A 16,168-nucleotide genomic window follows, 5' to 3' on the forward strand; every position below is an offset into this window, starting at 1 on the left:
TTGTCCGCCCTGGTAGTATGGCCCTTCCAGGCACCCCAAGCCTGCTGACTGGGGTAGAGTGGGGAGCCGAGGGATGGAAACCACACGCGTTCCCCACCCGCCCTGTGCCTGACTCCTACACAGGTAACCCAGGCCCGGCCCCTTCGGTTGTCTCCATGCACCTTGCTCAAGGTTCCTGGAGACAGAGCTGAGGCCAGGACCTCTGCCCATCTGGAGACCTCGACCTTCCCACGTGTGGAATGGGTTGAGGGTGCTCTGCGACACCCCCTCCCCGGGGCCGGGGCGCGGAAGGGCAGAGCCGAAGCTCTCTAGGAAGAGGGAGGCCGAGTCCCGAGAGCGGGCCGGACCTGACACCCTGTTTCCCACCCTTTTACTGAGGTGCGCGCCGGATACAGGCCGTGTGCGAGGGCCCCTTCCTTAAAGGGCCAGGGCCGGGCTGGCCCCCGCGACCTGCAGAGGCAGTGAGGGCGGTTCGCTCCTCCCTCTCTGGTCACGAAAAAGTTAACCTTGCACACTCGAGTGTGTTTGGAAGCGAAATCGGCCCCGCCGCGCTGCCCCGCACCTCCCAACCTAGGCCCCCGGACTCGCGCGGGGGTGGTTCCGCCCCCAACTCAGAAGTGCTGGGCCCGCCCTCCCCTTCCGCCCCTAGCCCCTCGTCTAACTCCGCCCCCGCTGACGTCACCGAGACCGGCACCGATTGGCTGGCTGCGCCGTCGCTCCGGACACTTCCTCCTGGGCCGCCGCCGCGGAGTTAAAGTTTGGGGAAGGAAAACGAGCCACCGGAGCCGGGCGACCCTCCCTTGCCCCACCCCCCCACCGCGGCCGGTAACGCCCCCTTCTCCGCGGGCCCCCGACCGAACTTTTCTCCAGCTTCCGAGACCCGTGAGATGCCCTCCTTAGCACCCCGGCCCTCTGGATCCCTCTGCCCATCCCCGGGCCCGTCTTGATCTCCGACTCAGAGACTCTTGCCCTCCACCCCCAGGGTCCGGTGAGTCCCTCGGCCCCTCTTCTTAATTGGATCCTCTTCTTAGAGCCACTGAATTCTGGGGTCCCCCTGCTCCTTTTTCAATTTCTTCTCTCTCCAAGGGGCCTTTGGATCCTGGGCTCTGCTGATTCCTGCGACCCCGACTTATTAGATTTTCTTCTTTGCTTTCTTGGAATCTCTCAATCGCTGGGCCCCCCAAACTATTCCCCCCCCGATCTTCTGTGATTCCCTTGATTCCCGGGCGTCTGAACCACTAGATTCTCTTCTCTAATTTCCTAGGGTCCCGCCATCCTCCAGTCCCTTCAACCTGCCGGATTTCTCTTCTCGGATCCCCAGGATCCCGCGCTCCCACCACCCGTTTACGAGACCCCTTAGATCCAGTGATCCGGGTTCCCCGGTCTCCTCCGGCCGGATCCTGGGTGGGCGCCGGGCGGCCGGTCCCGGGCCTCCCCCCATGGCCGCCGCCCCGTCCCATCCCACCGGGCTCCCGGGCTCTCCCGGGCCGGGGTCTCCTGCGCCCCTCGGCAGCTTGGAGCTGCAGTCGCCGCTACCGCTGCTGCCCCAGATCCCGGCCCCGGGTCCCGGGGTCTCCTTCCACATCCAGATCGGGCTGACCCGCGAGTTCGTGCTGTTGCCCGCCGCCTCCGAGCTGGCCCATGTGAAGCAACTGGCTTGCTCCATCGTGGACCAGAAGGTGAGTGCGCAGGGTTCCCCCCGCCCCATCCAGCTTGGGGAGGCGTCGGAGAGGGGGATGAAGGGAGTCTAAGCCTTGGGAGACTGAGGGGAGGGAGTAGGACATTGGCCCCCATTACCTCCTCACCCCGCTACCCGTTTGCGGGAGGCCAGAGCAGGGGTGGAGTACCCCAGAGGCCTCCTGAAATTTCGAGTCCTTGCATGTTGTTTTCTGCAGCCGGCAGGGAGGAAGGGAGGGGCCGGCCAGGTGTAGAACGGTGGAGGAGGAAGGGGCAGGTGGGGGCAGCAGATGAGGGGGCCCCTCCCCAGCCGGGCCCATCCCTGACCTCCCATTTGGTGGAAACAGAAATTGAAGCCGGGCTGGCCATGGCGATCGGGTGACATGTGTGGGTGTGGGTGCCTGTGCTAGCTGCTAGGGGCAAGTGAGGTCTCGGAGCCCAATCTCTGTCCTCCCTCAGGCCTGAGACTGTTGTGAGGGCACAGGCACCTCTCCCCAACCTTCAGAGGCTCTGGGGACTCTGTTCTCTCTCCTAATCAGTGTCCCCAGTCCCCAGGTCTGACGCTGGCCTGTGAAAATCATGCTTCCCCACCCACCCCCTCTCTTAGCTTTGGACAGCAAGATCACCAGGATGGGGGCGGAGATCCCAACAAGAAGGAGTCAGATGGGGCTCAGTGCCTGAATCTAAGAAGGTTAAAAGTTAGAATGGTGTGGGCTTCTCTGTTGTTGGCATTCTAGACTGTCGAAAATGCTAGACTATTTGAATTCTAAATTTTCGGAATATGCAAATGCGAGTTAATTGAACTCTGATATAAAGTGTTCAGACATTAGAATCCTAGGTTGGTTTGTCAGACTCCTAAAATATCAAAATTAATTAGACGACTGTTAATCTGGGTTGTTGAACATCCTAAAATGTATGAGAATGTGTTGGAATCTAAAAATGTCTAATCCTATAACATGAGGAAGTTGCAATCCCCACATCTCCAAATTCCCGAATCTTCTCACACTCCTGGAGATGAATTCTTTGGGCCTCAGAGAAACCCAAAGAATTCAGCTGGGCCAACTCCCCCATTTCACTGCCAGGAGAACTAGGACTTGGAGAAAGACCCCTCCCACACAGCCAGGGCCCAGGCGGGCTGGGTCACCTGTGGACCCTAAGAACACATAGGGCTTTCTTTGTCCCCCCAATACCCGAAACTAGCAGGCCCAGCTCCCACACCCAACTCAGCCTGCTCCTTGGAAGGACTTGTGGGGGTTGGGCAGCTTGTTACCTAGGTGAAGTTCTTTGTCCAACGCTCAGAATCTTCAGCCTGCCCCCCCCACCCCAGGCCTCAGCGTTTTATTTTCTACTCTCTATACAGGTGTGGTAGGGCCTTTTCTTCCAGCCGCCCCACCTGGGCTGTTTCACTTTCTGTTCTACCGGGTTTCATTTCCTGCCCCCCAGCCTCCCAAACTGGGGACCCGGACACCTGGGTCCTTCGCGCATTGGGTGGGGGCCACCCTCCTACCTTCAGCTCCCTTGAGCTCCAGCCTCCCTGCAGCTACCCCCACTCCCAAGAGTCCTCAGTGCCTTCCTTCCCGCCCTCCCTGCCCCGATGCTGGGACTGGAGCCAGGTACCAGGGACAACAATAGATCCAGGAAGGAAGCTGAGGAGGGGGGGGGTGTCATAAGGAGAGGGGTGCTCACTCAGACCCCACCCCACCCCCAATCTCCAGGAAATTCTAGGTGCCAGGGTCCCGGAATCATTCTCCCTCCCACCCCAGATCGATGATCCAGCCACCAAACTCCCAGCACACCTGGGCCCTGGCACTCTGCCAGGCTCGAGCTGGGCTTGGGAGGGAGCAGACAGGAAGTGAGGGGCCGCGGGGTCTCTGGGTTTCCGGGGGAAACAGCCGGCCCTGCCCTGGGGAGGGTTCCAGACCGCTGCTCAAGGCAGCTCTGAGCTTTTCCGTCGCACCTCCCTCTCCCGCCCGTCAGTTCCCCGAGTGTGGCTTCTATGGCCTTTACGACAAGATCCTGCTCTTCAAACATGACCCCACGTCCGCTAACCTCCTGCAGCTGGTGCGCTCCGCGGGAGACATCCAGGAGGGCGACCTGGTGGAGGTGGTGCTGTCGGGTGAGCGGCCAGGCCCACCTAAGGGTGGCGCCTCGAGCGGGGGCAGGGCATCTGGAGGAGCTGGGAGGGGAGGTGGGCCCAGAGACTTGCTCCTTAAAGTTAGGGGTCAGTGGTTCTAAGACCTGGCTGCAAATTAGAATCACCCCGGGAGTTTTACAAACCGCTGCTCCAGAATGGGTCAGTTTTCCTGTGGGGCACGCACACTGGAGTTTGCACGGCACTGAACATAAACCATCCACAGCAACAGGGATGCATCTCACAAACCTAACCCTGACACAAGCCAGACATCAGACTTCGTTTCTGTGTGGTTCCAGTTTTGAAGCACGAAGACAGATACAATTACTCTGTGGTATTAGAAGCCAGGAGAGTGGGTGCCTGGGGAAGACGGAGTTGGGTGGAGAGCACGAGGGAGCTTTCTGGGGTCTGCTTTAAACTTCCATTTATCCGTCAGGCTGCTGGTGACACAGTGTGTACGGTTTGGCAATTCGTTGAGCTTTGTGCTTCTGATGTGTCCTTTACTAGATGTATGTTAGATGTATGTAGTTTGAAATGTTTTGATGCCCATGCCTCCTTCTCAGTGAAATGCTAAGTGAAATCTGACTACAAGGTGAGATGACACTTGGGCACCTGTATTTCCAGCCAGAATCTAGTCCACCTGCTGGCCAGCCCCACTTTACACACAGTCAGGCCCTCAGCACCTTAGAAGAGTCTGTGGCCCTTGGTTTCTTCAGGAGGGGCTGGTGGGGGTTGGGGAGGGTCGTGATGATCTCCATCATGGCTGTCTTTCCTCTACCCCCTACTGCCCCTTGCAGACTGCAATGATCAGTTATATTTGTTGAATGGGTGGGTCACAAATTAGAAGTTTAGATTTAAGTCCCCGGTGACCTTATTCAGGTTTTAAATACCCTCGTATAGGCTGTCGACTCTTAGATTTTTATCTTCATCCTGGTCCCTCCCCTAAAACCGAGTCTCGTTCACGTCGCTGCTTCCCTGACACCTCCACCTGGCATCTCTGGGCGTCTCAGACACTACCTGTCCAAGACAGAAACTTTGATTTGCCCCCAAACCTTAGTGTATCCTTGATTCCTCTCTTTCTCCCACCCCTTTGCTTCATCATCAGACTCATGGGTCCCACCATTACCATACACCCGAAATTTATTTCTGACTACCTCCACTGGTCCAAGCCGCCGTCACCTCCTGCCGAGACTGTTTCGGTGGCACCTAAGTCAGATCACGACACTACATTGCTCAGACTCCTCCCATGGCTCCCCATTAGCCTTGGAGTAAAATACAAACTCCTCAACATGACCTCAAGACCGTCCATGATCCGGCCCTTGCCAGTTCCCTGAATTCATCTGGACACCGTCCTCACTGACTCTGTCCCAGCCATGCTTGCCTGCCCTCCATCCCTTGAACAAACAAAGCTCCCCTACGTCTTCGAGGCCTTTGCACTTGCTGTTCTCCATGCTTGGAATGCTTCCTCCTCCCCCATCCCGTCTTCTCTGCTAGCTCCTTCTTTTTATTTGGACCTCAGCTTAAATGCCATTTCTTCCATTGTCTGAAACTTCCTTGTTTATTTATGTGTTTTAGGTTTCGTGTCTGTCTCCCCAAAAGAATGTCAGTTCCCTGAGATGTCAGCTCTCTGTCTTGTTTATCTTGAGCGAGAAACAGTGCTTGGCTCATAGAAGAGAGTCTTCTTCCCGTTGCATAATACAAAAAAAAATTAAAAAAAGCTTAATATTAGACCAAAACTTGGGGTTGGTTGGGGGGGAGGGAGCCAGATTTACTCTAAAAATAAAACTTTCAAAATAATAGCTAACATTTATTGAGTACTTTCTATGTGCCAGGCACTGTTTTCAGAGCTTTCCATAGATTCATTTAATCCTTAAAGAACCTGTAAGGAGATATATTATGGTACTGGCCTGTTCTTTCCTAGACATCTGGAAGGCTCATATCCTACCCCCTTCAGCCTTTGCTTTAACACCACCTTCTCAAGGAGGCCTTCCCTTATCACCTATTTAAAATGGTGCCTCTTGCAGCTTCCCTGTATCTCTTCCTTGTTTGATTTTTCTCCTAAACACGTATTGACTTCTAACCCACCGTATATTTTATGACTTAAAATTCCAGAGGGGCAGTAAATATGGTGCTAAAAGCATTGAATCCTAGAGCCACACTGGCCACTTTGAATGCTAATTCCGCGACTTTGGGCAAACTGCTTGACCTATCTGTGCTTCAGGCTCCTCATACAGAAAATGTGGATTATAAAAGGATGGTTCTCACGGGGCTCTTGACAGGGCTAAATTCGTTAGTATTTTTTAAGGACTTAGAGCAGCACCTGGCACAGAGTAACTGCTAGACCGGGTGATTGTTGAATAAGAATATTTATTTTATTCATTTTGTTTGTCTACCTCCCTCATTAGAAGCGAGGCAGGGATTTTTGTCTGTTTTGTTCTCTGCGGTGTCCCTACCGCTTAGGACAATGCTCAGTAAATATTTGTTGGATTTCCATTTTAAAGATGAGAAAACCGAGGCACACAGTTGTTTGTTTTTGACTCGATGGCTCCGGCTCTACCCCTGGTAGGTCGGAAACTCTGAGGGTGGCACCCAGGCATCCGTATTTTTTTATATTTAAAGATATTTAATCGTGGTGAAATATACATAAAATAAAACTTACCATCTTAACCGTTTTTTAGGCTACTGTTCAGTAGTGTTAATTTCATTCACGTTGTGTGCAGCCAATCTCCAGAACCGTTTTCATCTTGCAAACCTGAATCCCATTCATCAGCTCCCCATTCTCCCTCCCCCAGTCCCTGGCATAGACACCTAGGTGTTTTGCCCAGTGGCGGAGCTGGGATTTGAATCCAGGTAGATGGAACATGTGAGTAAATGAATGAAGGACGGAATGATTAAACTTTGCAGCTGGGAGGATGGTCAGAAACCTGGGAAGGCGGGGACTGGAATAGCCTCCGCTGGCCCCGGCTCACTCATCCCTCCTCCCCTCTGCCTGCAGCTTCCGCCACCTTCGAAGACTTCCAGATCCGCCCGCACGCTCTCACGGTGCACTCCTACCGAGCGCCTGCCTTCTGCGACCACTGCGGGGAGATGCTCTTCGGTCTAGTGCGCCAGGGCCTCAAGTGTGATGGTGAGAGGGGGCGGGCTGGAGGCGGGGCCTGGGTGGGGCTCAGGACCAAGAGGTGGAGCCTAGGAGGCGGGCTTGGAGGGAGAGGTAAGGGGGAGGGGCTGGAGGTGGAGCCAAGAGGCGGGGCTTGGTGGAGGGTGGGGCTCAGGGCGGGCCTCAGACCCGGGGGTGGAGCCTAGGAGGTGGAGCTCAGAGGGAGGTGAGGGGCACAGAGAAGAGGGCGGGGCCAATATCAGTCAAGTGTCAACCAGAGAAACAAGACAGTAGAAGGTACCTATTAAGGGATTTTTGGAAGGAATTGGCTTACGGGATTTGGGAAGCTGGCCGGCCACCTCCGACGTCCGTAGGGCAGTGGTCAGCAAGGACGGACTGGAATGCTCAGGCAGGAGCTGAAGCTGCTATTCACAGGCAGAGTTTCTTCATCTGGGAAGTCTCAGCTCGGCTTTTTAAAGCTTTCTGCTGATTGAAACAGGCCCGCCTCATGGACTAGCAGGTTAGGACCTCAACATGCAAATTGGTGGAGGGGCCCAGATAGTCTACACCAAACACCGGCACACATCTCCTTAAGTCATACTTAAAAAAAGTAATAAAGGAACACACCATGTTCCTTTAGCCAAGATATCTCAAGCTTAAGCCCAGGCATCAGGATCACCAGCAGCGTTCGAGAGAACATTGAGATCTCGCCCACCTGCAGACGAAGGCCACACGCCCACCTTGGCTGTGCTCCACACACAGCAGGTGAGGGCCGTCCATTCTGTGATGACGAGCTGCACCTCCGTTGTCTGTTCAGCGTGCCCGCTCTTAGAGGTATATTCCATTGTTCCATTGTCTAAAGATCTTCGGGCTCGTGGCTGTCACGCTCACATGGAAATCTAGAGTCTTCAGTACCCTACGTTCCAGGTGACCTACAGCACTAACTAGGATTGTTATCATGCAGCCCTTAAATCCTGCGGCACTATTTAAGGACCTGGGACGATAGCCATCTCAGGCCTGCAGAAAGCCATTTCAGTGCAATCAAAGCTGCTACCAACATTGCCATCGTCCGCACATCATATCCAACTCTTGATGTCTTGGCGTATGTAACTTTCATCATGGCACAACCCTGGTATCGTCAAACTCCGATGGCCATTCTGAGCATGGATTTCCTTGGTCGAGCATCACAGATGATGCTCCAAGTTCACATAGTGACCAAAGATGCCCAAATGACCATTCCGAATGCCACTGGTGCCTTCCTACGGGAGTTTGATTCTACCTGGATACTCATACCTCTAGTCATGGGTGAGATTCTGAAATTCCATGAAGCACGTGACCGATGAAAGACCACACTGGGCGGTGGTTCCTCTATGCAAAGGCCATTTGCCATCCTAGAGGTCTTCTCTGCGGTGTGTGACATCGTGCATCCGAGACAGTGCCTGTGATGGAGAGTTATTGAGCTGGAAGGTCCGTAACAGGCGGACTAACGACAGGCTTCATGAAGCGTCCCGAAAGAAGCTTCCAGAGGCTGGAGGCACATTCTTTCCTCTAGAGCAGATCTCGGAATCACCGGAGATGGACTGGAGCACGGTTTCAGGAAGCCCAGTGGGAATCACAAGCTGCGCCTGAATCTTTCATGGATGAGGATTGAAAAAAGGAAAAAGAAAAGAAGCAACAATAACAAGCATGCTTCCACCCGACACGATACACCATTTTGAATACAACCCAAAGCACGCTAACCCTTTCTTCCCCCCGCAGAAGACGATGTGTGTGTCCTTGGGTGGCATTCCTTCTCCTTTGATGTCCTGTCACTTAAATACCAGGATAGAAAGTTAGTTATTGTTACTATATTACGTTAGGTGATAAGGGGGCAGAAGAGGAGAGAAAATGAAAGTATTTGGTACACACACACATATTCATAAAATAGGGAAGAAATACACCTTATTTCTGCACGGGTCACTCGGTGGTGGCTTTCTTCTTCCACTCCCCAAGCCGTATTCTCTTTGTCCTCAGCAGACGCCTCGCCTGTTCGTGGTGCTTTGCCTGGCCGCGTGGCCCACACCTTCATTCCTGAAGGTTCTGGGCCATTAGCAGTTCTGTCTGAATGAGGTTTTCGTAGATTTCTGTTGGCTTTAATCATGCTACTAAGGCATCAGGAGGGATCTGCTGTTCTCGCGACCTGCGGAAACGAAGGGGGCGGAGCTTTCGAGGCCAGGGCGGGTGGAAGCTGTGTCTCTGACGCTCTTTCCCCCGCCTCCGCCCCCTACAGGCTGCGGACTGAACTACCACAAGCGCTGCGCCTTCAGCATCCCCAACAACTGCAGTGGGGCTCGCAAACGGCGCCTGTCCTCCACGTCTCTGGCCAGTGGCCATTCGGTGCGCCTCGGCACCTCGGACTCTCTGCCCTGCACGGCTGATGAGCTGGTGAGGGGCTGGGGAGCGGGCTAGGTTGGAGACTGCGGGGTGACGAGGCCCAGACGTGGGGCAACGAACCGACGTGTTCTTTCTGCTCTCGCTGATCCATAGAGCCGCAGCACCACCGAGCTCCTGCCTCGCCGCCCCCAGTCATCTTCCTCCTCCTCGTCTGCCTCATCCTACACCGGTCGCCCCATCGAGCTGGATAAGATGCTGCTCTCCAAGGTCAAGGTGCCACACACCTTCCTCATCCATAGCTACACGCGGCCCACCGTCTGCCAGGCTTGCAAGAAACTTCTCAAGGGCCTCTTCCGCCAAGGCCTGCAGTGCAAAGGTCAGCGAGATCCCCAAGGGTGGGGTAGGAGACAGACAGGGTCAGAACTCCCTCCACCTCCCTCCCCCCACACACCTAGAGGAATAAAATTAAAAACAAAACAAAACAAAAAAAACTTAGAAGCCCAGAACCTTATAAATCTGGATTCATAAGACAGCACGGAATTCTAAAACTGTGTAACTTGAGAATTCTAGAATCAGAGAGCCTTAGAAGTATAGGATTTAAGAATGCTAGATCATAGGATTCAGCTAAAAGAACCACAGAAGTTTACGTTCATAAATCTTAAAACTACCAATTGTAGATTCTCAAAATATTAGATCTTTAGAACCATAAGATTTGAGAATAATAGAAACATAGAAGCATCAAATTCAAGGCTTAGAAGTCTAGAATCGTATAACCATGGAATCATGGAATTGTAGAGGTCTAGAAATCTAGAACCTCAGAATGTCAAGTGATCAAAATCTAGAATACCAGAAGTCTAGATCCATAAAAACCCGGAGCCTTCCAATTCTAGAAGTTATTGGAACAATTAAATTCTAGAATCTTAGATCTCTATCGCTAAAGAACTGTAGAAACATTAACTTCTGTAATCTTAGCGCTACAGAATCCTAGAACCTTAGAATCAGCAGCTTCTGGAGACTTAGAAGTCTAGACCCTAGAAGTCTAGAGTCACCGAACTCTAAGGCCTGGAACATCAAGGAGTCTTAACAGTCTAGAATTGAAGGACTGTAGAATCATACATGTGTGTAAAGTTCTAGAAACTTGGAATCGAGCTCTGGAGTCTTAGAAATCTAGAATCACAGAGCCTTAGAAAATTAGCTTTACATCAAATTCTAGAATCACTGATGTGTATAATCCTATAAATTTGGAGTCATCACACCCTAGAGCAACACTTCTCAACCAGGGACAGTTTTGTCCCCTCCCAGGGGATGCCGGGAAACATTTTGTTTGTCACATGGGGAGGGATGGTGCAACTGGCATCTGGTGAGCAGAGGCCAGGAGTGCTGCTAAGCATCCTTATGCACAGAACAGCTGTCCACACGGGGAAGTAGCCAGCCCCAAACATTCCCGGTGCCAAAGGCGGAGAAGCCCTGCCCTTGGGTGTTCAAAGTCCAGAAGCACAGGATGTCAGACCCTGTTACATTCTGGAATCGTAGGAGGATATGGTGATGGGTATTGACAGTGTTTGAGCTTTAGTGTCCTGTCCCAGATAGCAAAAGCAGGCTCTTTTGAGCTTGGGGGTTAAAGATCAAGATTGAACCCTTACAGGTGATCTCTCTTCCCCCTCCCACCTGTCTCCTTATTCCCTGTCCTACTTCCAGACTGCAAGTTTAACTGTCACAAACGCTGTGCCACCCGAGTCCCTAACGACTGTTTGGGGGAGGCGCTTATCAATGGAGGTAAGAGGCTGTGGGCTGAGTGCGAAGGGGCACGCGGCCAGAGTGGGTGGAGGCCCCTCTGATACACTGTGCCCCCAGATGTGCCAATGGAAGAGGCCACCGATTTCAGCGAGGCCGACAAGAGCACCCTCATGGATGAGTCAGACGATTCCGGTGTTATCCCCGGCTCCCACTCGGAAAACGCCCTGCACGCCGGCGAGGAGGAGGAAGCTGAGGGAGGCAAAGCCCCGAGGTACCAGGGCGCCCTCCGCGCATGCCCCTCCCCGTCTCGCCCGAGGGTCAGCATCGCCCTCTGCTTGTAAATGTCCCAGGTTCCGGAGGCGAACCATTTAAGCACCCACACTTTATTTTTCAATTTAACCTTTCTTCCTGATTTACATTTTTAAAGTTTTCATAAAAGCACAGTCTAATTTATATCGTATTTCGGAACTGGTAATACAGTCATTCAAAAAGTACGTGGTCAAACCCTCCCACTTTCTCGCCTCCCAGCTGCCTAGATCCTCTCCCTGGAGGATGCTCCTGGGAACGGTTTCCGTTCTTCCAGAAACAGTCTGTATTGCAGACTGACAGTAGGAAGAGTGAATGAGAACATGAACTCTGGAACCGGACAGCTGTGTGGCCTTAGGCAAGAGATTGACCTCTCTGAGCTTCAGTTTCCTCATCAGTAAAGTGGGGGAAAAAACGGTGCCTACCTTATAGAGTTGTCGTGAAGACGAAATGAATGAATACAAATTAAGAACCTGAAACGGTGCCTGATATGCAGTGTTGTATAGCGTTAGCTCTTATCACAGAGCACTAAAATCTTTAGAAGGAAGGGAAAATATCCATTTCTTTCAACCATTTTGGCCTCGGATTGACTTGTGCGGCCTTAAACAAGCTGCTTCTTTCGGTGCCTCAGTCTCCCCGTCCGTAAAGTGGGGGAGGGGAGATATCCCCAAGGACCTGGCAGGTAGTGGCTTTCTTCTGACATGGAAGCTCCGAAAAATAATAACGAATTGTACTTAATTCCACATTTTAAATTGTAAATGGAGCTCACATTTATTCAGCTTTACTAGAATGTGAGCTCAAGCTTGAGGATGAAGACGCTTGTCATTCTCCAGGTGCCTAGGACAGGGCTCGGGTGTGGGGTGATTGTTTCGTGAGGAGGCAGGAAGGCAGCAGTGCTCAAGCCCAGGGCACTAGAGGCTGAGGCCCATGTCACCTCAGCATGTGCCTCGGTTTCCCCTGGGCCAGTGACAGCACCCGCCTCATACAGCGGTGTGCAAATTCCATTAGATCCTGCAGGTAAAGTGCTTGCCGGGTTCTAAGTGCTGAGAAAATGGAAAAGAAGTCCTTCCTGGTATTTTAACCATGAACCCCAAAGTGGAGAGGGCGAGAGATGATCCATTCGGGGGGTATGGGAAGAAAAGATTTGACTTTCCAGTGCCCTTTATTTTTAATCTCATCCTTGAAATGTTTTCACTCTTTTTGCATATGTTTTAGAACAGTGTTAACACAGTCTCATGAATACATTGTATTAACACAGTAATACATGTATACACAAAGAGAGACAAAAGGAAGTGGCCATGGCCACTCAAGGCCTGATCTAGTGCAAGAGGTAGTTGGTCCTGGAGTTGGGCAAGTCACTTCATCTCTCGGCCTCCTCACTGTAGTGACAGCATGTGCACAGATGAGGGAAAAGAGGCGCCGAGTGCTTGAGTCACTTGCTCAATGTCACACAGCTGGCCGCATCTCTGGGCTCGATACTAATTAGCACTTACTGAAGGCCCACTGTGTGCGGAGCACTGTGCTAAGATCCTTAGAAATGTTTTCACTCATCACAGCAACCCCTTTGAGGGAGCTTGATAATCTGCCAGGCAGCCTGACTTGGGAACCTAGCTTCTCAAGAGTCCCCTTCTAATTATGGGAAATCTGTGAAACAGGAGGGAAAAGTGTGCCCCTCCCACCCCCAAATCGAACTCCGGGACCACCCAGAAGCTCTGTGCAGTGGTTATTTTCTGCTTGTAGTAATCTCTCGCCCCTTCCTCTCCCCTCCTCAGCTCCCTCGGTTACATCCCCCTGATGAGGGTGGTGCAGTCAGTGCGACACACGACACGGAAATCCAGCACCACACTGCACGAAGGTTGGGTGGTTCATTACAGCAACAAGGACACGCTGGTGAGTGGGTGGGGTGGGGCCAGAGTTCGGGGCGGGGCGGGGGGCGGGGCCGTGCTGAAGACCGGCTAGAATTAGAGGAGGGGCGGGACAGGAGTTAAGAAGAGGCGGGGCTAAGGGTGAGGTCGGGTGGGGCGGGGCCGTGGGGGCGGGGCTAGAACTAGGGGCGGGGCTTGGCTGAAGGCGAGGAACCCAAGCTGCAGACTGGGCGGGCGACAGCCTCACCCACAAACACCTCTCCCAACAGAGGAAGCGGCACTATTGGCGCCTGGACTGCAAGTGCATCACGCTCTTCCAGAACAACACAACCAACAGATATTACAAGGTAGGCTCTGGCTCCCAGCTCCCTCAGACTTTCCCTCTTTGCTGCCACCCTCTCCATTTCTCTCCTAGTTGCTCCAGCCAAATGCCCAGAATCATACCCTCTCTCCACTCCCTGCTTGCTTGCTCCCAGCCCATCAGCAAGTGCCACCCCGCCTGTGTGTTTGATCCGGCTTCACCACTGTCCAGCCGAGGGACCCAGGGTGACTTAACTCTTTGCATCTCACGTCTCTTACCTGTAAAAGCCTCAAAGAATAGCCCTCCCCTCAGGGCTGTGGCCAGAATTCAGAGATAATTTATAGGAAGCAATTAGCTTAGGGCCTGGCATGTATTAAGCTCCCAATAATTATAACCTCGTTCTCATTATTACTTTATAATTAATCTATTGAATTATTTATTTGTGTTCATCACTGCCCCCCATGCCAGCACTGCATTGCAGCCAATGTCCCACCCGGATGATTGTGACAGTCTCCTCACTGGACCGTTGCTTCCGCCCTCGTCCTCACAGATTTTCCCCCAGAGCAGCCAGAGGAGTCAGTTAAAACCATCGGAACCCTCTGATGGCTTCCACCGCCCTTAGAATAAAACCGAGATGCCTGGCTGTTACCTGCTGTGCATCCCCTTCCATACACTTCCCATGGCTGGTCCCTTCTCATCCTCCTCGCTTTCCTCAAACCATGCTATCTCAAGACACCGTCCCCACTGTCTAAAATGCCATCCCCACTGTTACGTCTCCGACTCCTGGCTTCAGTGGCTGCAGAAGTCTGTCGCTCTGTTGTCACTCTTTCGTTCTTTTCTTCCTCTCTCCTTCTTTTTTCTTTCAGGACTTTGCAAAGCACATCCTCTCCTTTCCCAGAGACCCTGCACCTTCTCTCCCACCGGGCCCCCTCGACCTCCTTCATCGTCTCCTGTCTCAATCCCATGCTCTCCCATCCGCCTTCAACACACAACCAGAGAGACCTGCCCTTTCTTGCTCTAAACCCTTCCATGGGTCCCCAGGGCCCTGGAAATAGAGCCAAGGCTCCTCCCTGGGGCCCAGGAGGCCTCGTGCGTGTGGACTGGCCCTCGCCTCGTTTCCTTTATTTATTCATCAAACGTGGCATACCTACCACGTGCCAGGCACCATCCACGTGATGGGCATATAACATGTCCCCCGAACACCAGCCTTTCCCACCTTAGGGCCTTTGCACGTGCTTTTTCCACCCTTCCTCCACCAGCTGGCCTCTCCTTACCTTTCCGGTGTCTGCGTCAATGTAGCTTCCTCCAGGAGGCCTTTCCTGACCAAATCATGCAAACCAGGTCCTTCCCCACTGACACTGAATTCTGTGTTTTTCTGAGTGGGGGTGGCGAGGGAGGGCAGACCCTGCCCCGTACCCTCACCCGCACTGGCTCTGTGCTCTGCCAGGAAATCCCACTGTCGGAGATCCTCACTGTGGAGCCCGCCCAGAACTTCAGCCTTGTGCCACCAGGCACCAACCCACACTGCTTCGAGATCGTCACCGCCAATACCACCTACTTCGTGGGCGAGACGCCTGGCGGGGCCCCAGGAGGGCCCAGTGGGCAGGGGGCAGAGACCGCCCGGGGCTGGGAAACGGCCATCCGCCAAGCCCTGATGCCCGTCATCCTCCAGGACGCACCTAGCGCCCCAGGCCACACGCCCCACAGTAAGTCCCCCACTCTGGGTCTGGGAGGCCTTGGACAGGGTCCTGGGGAAGGGAAGAGCCAGGGGAAGGCCAGGAGTGGCACAGCGGTGAATGTCGCCCCTGGACTCAGTAGGCCTGGGTCCAAATCTCCATTAAGCATTGGACCTGATGTGTGGCCTTGGGCATGTCACTTCCCTCTCTGGGTTTTGGCCAGGTGATGGTGACACCTCCAGGCTGTGAGTTCAGACTCTTTAATTCACACATTGACTGAGTACCTACTCTGTGCCCGGCCTCTGCTGGACAGAGCTAGGGACACAGCTGTGACCAGGACAGCCCAAGACCTGCCTTCACGGGGCTCGCAGTCCAGTGGGAGAGATGGAGCTGTCTTTAGACAGCGCTACCCCGGAGTGAGCAGGGCTGGGACATGGGAACTAGCCCAGAGACGATGCCTGATGGATATCCAGGAGGGCTTCCTGGAGGAGGCAACACTGGCCAAGACTTGGAGGCTGAGGAAGGGCGAAATGGGGGAGGCAAATGGGAAATGATGCCAGGCAGAGGCAAAGGGTGGTCAGAGAGTTCCAGGTTCCCGGACTCTTGGAGCTTATAATTCAGTGTGAGTGACAGGCATTAATCAGGTCATCCTGTACGGTGACAGTGGTTACGTAGAACATGCGCTAGAGTACTCTGACATGGCCCCAGGAGTGACACTCAAGCTGAGACTAAAGGACAAGGAGGATTTAAGTAAGTCCACAATGAGGGACACCGGGTGCTCCTGGCAGAGGGAACAGCAAGCACCGAGGTCCGGAGGCAGGAGAGAACGTGCCGTAACTGAGGCCAGGGTGTCAGTGACACACAACAGAGGGTAGGGCTTGAAGCCAGAGGGATAGATGAGGGACTAGATCTGGCCTGATGGCCATGACAGGGCCTTGGGCTCCTTCCCCAGGGCCCTGGGGAGCCATGGTGTGTTCTGAGTGGGGAGGGACAGGGTCAAACCTG

At 53.5% G+C, this 16,168-nt stretch overlaps 1 protein-coding gene across 3 annotated transcripts in view; it reads left to right on the plus strand.

Moving 5' to 3' along the window:
- Positions 1-725: 725 nt before the first annotated feature.
- The window catches only part of PRKD2 (protein kinase D2), a 28,024-nt gene continuing 12,581 nt past the window's right edge, over positions 726-16,168 (plus strand). The window contains exons 1-11 of one of the 3 annotated variants that reach the window (XM_011367902.2): positions 726-988; positions 1,265-1,679; positions 3,655-3,793; positions 6,804-6,935; positions 9,175-9,329; positions 9,432-9,654; positions 10,977-11,054; positions 11,133-11,286; positions 13,094-13,211; positions 13,456-13,533; positions 14,935-15,193. In XM_011367902.2, the coding sequence (XP_011366204.1) occupies positions 1,440-1,679; positions 3,655-3,793; positions 6,804-6,935; positions 9,175-9,329; positions 9,432-9,654; positions 10,977-11,054; positions 11,133-11,286; positions 13,094-13,211; positions 13,456-13,533; positions 14,935-15,193 (1,576 nt within the window). In that variant the 5' untranslated portion in view covers positions 726-988; positions 1,265-1,439. Of the gene's footprint in view, positions 989-1,264; positions 1,680-3,654; positions 3,794-6,803; positions 6,936-9,174; positions 9,330-9,431; positions 9,655-10,976; positions 11,055-11,132; positions 11,287-13,093; positions 13,212-13,455; positions 13,534-14,934; positions 15,194-16,168 lie in introns of those variants that run through there. The other 2 variants (XM_023535320.1, XM_011367903.2) reach the window with 2 other exon arrangements.

The sequence above is a fragment of the Pteropus vampyrus genome, unplaced genomic scaffold (genome assembly GCF_000151845.1).
Source record: "Pteropus vampyrus isolate Shadow unplaced genomic scaffold, Pvam_2.0 Scaffold138, whole genome shotgun sequence".
NCBI classification, from domain to species: Eukaryota; Metazoa; Chordata; class Mammalia; order Chiroptera; family Pteropodidae; genus Pteropus; species Pteropus vampyrus.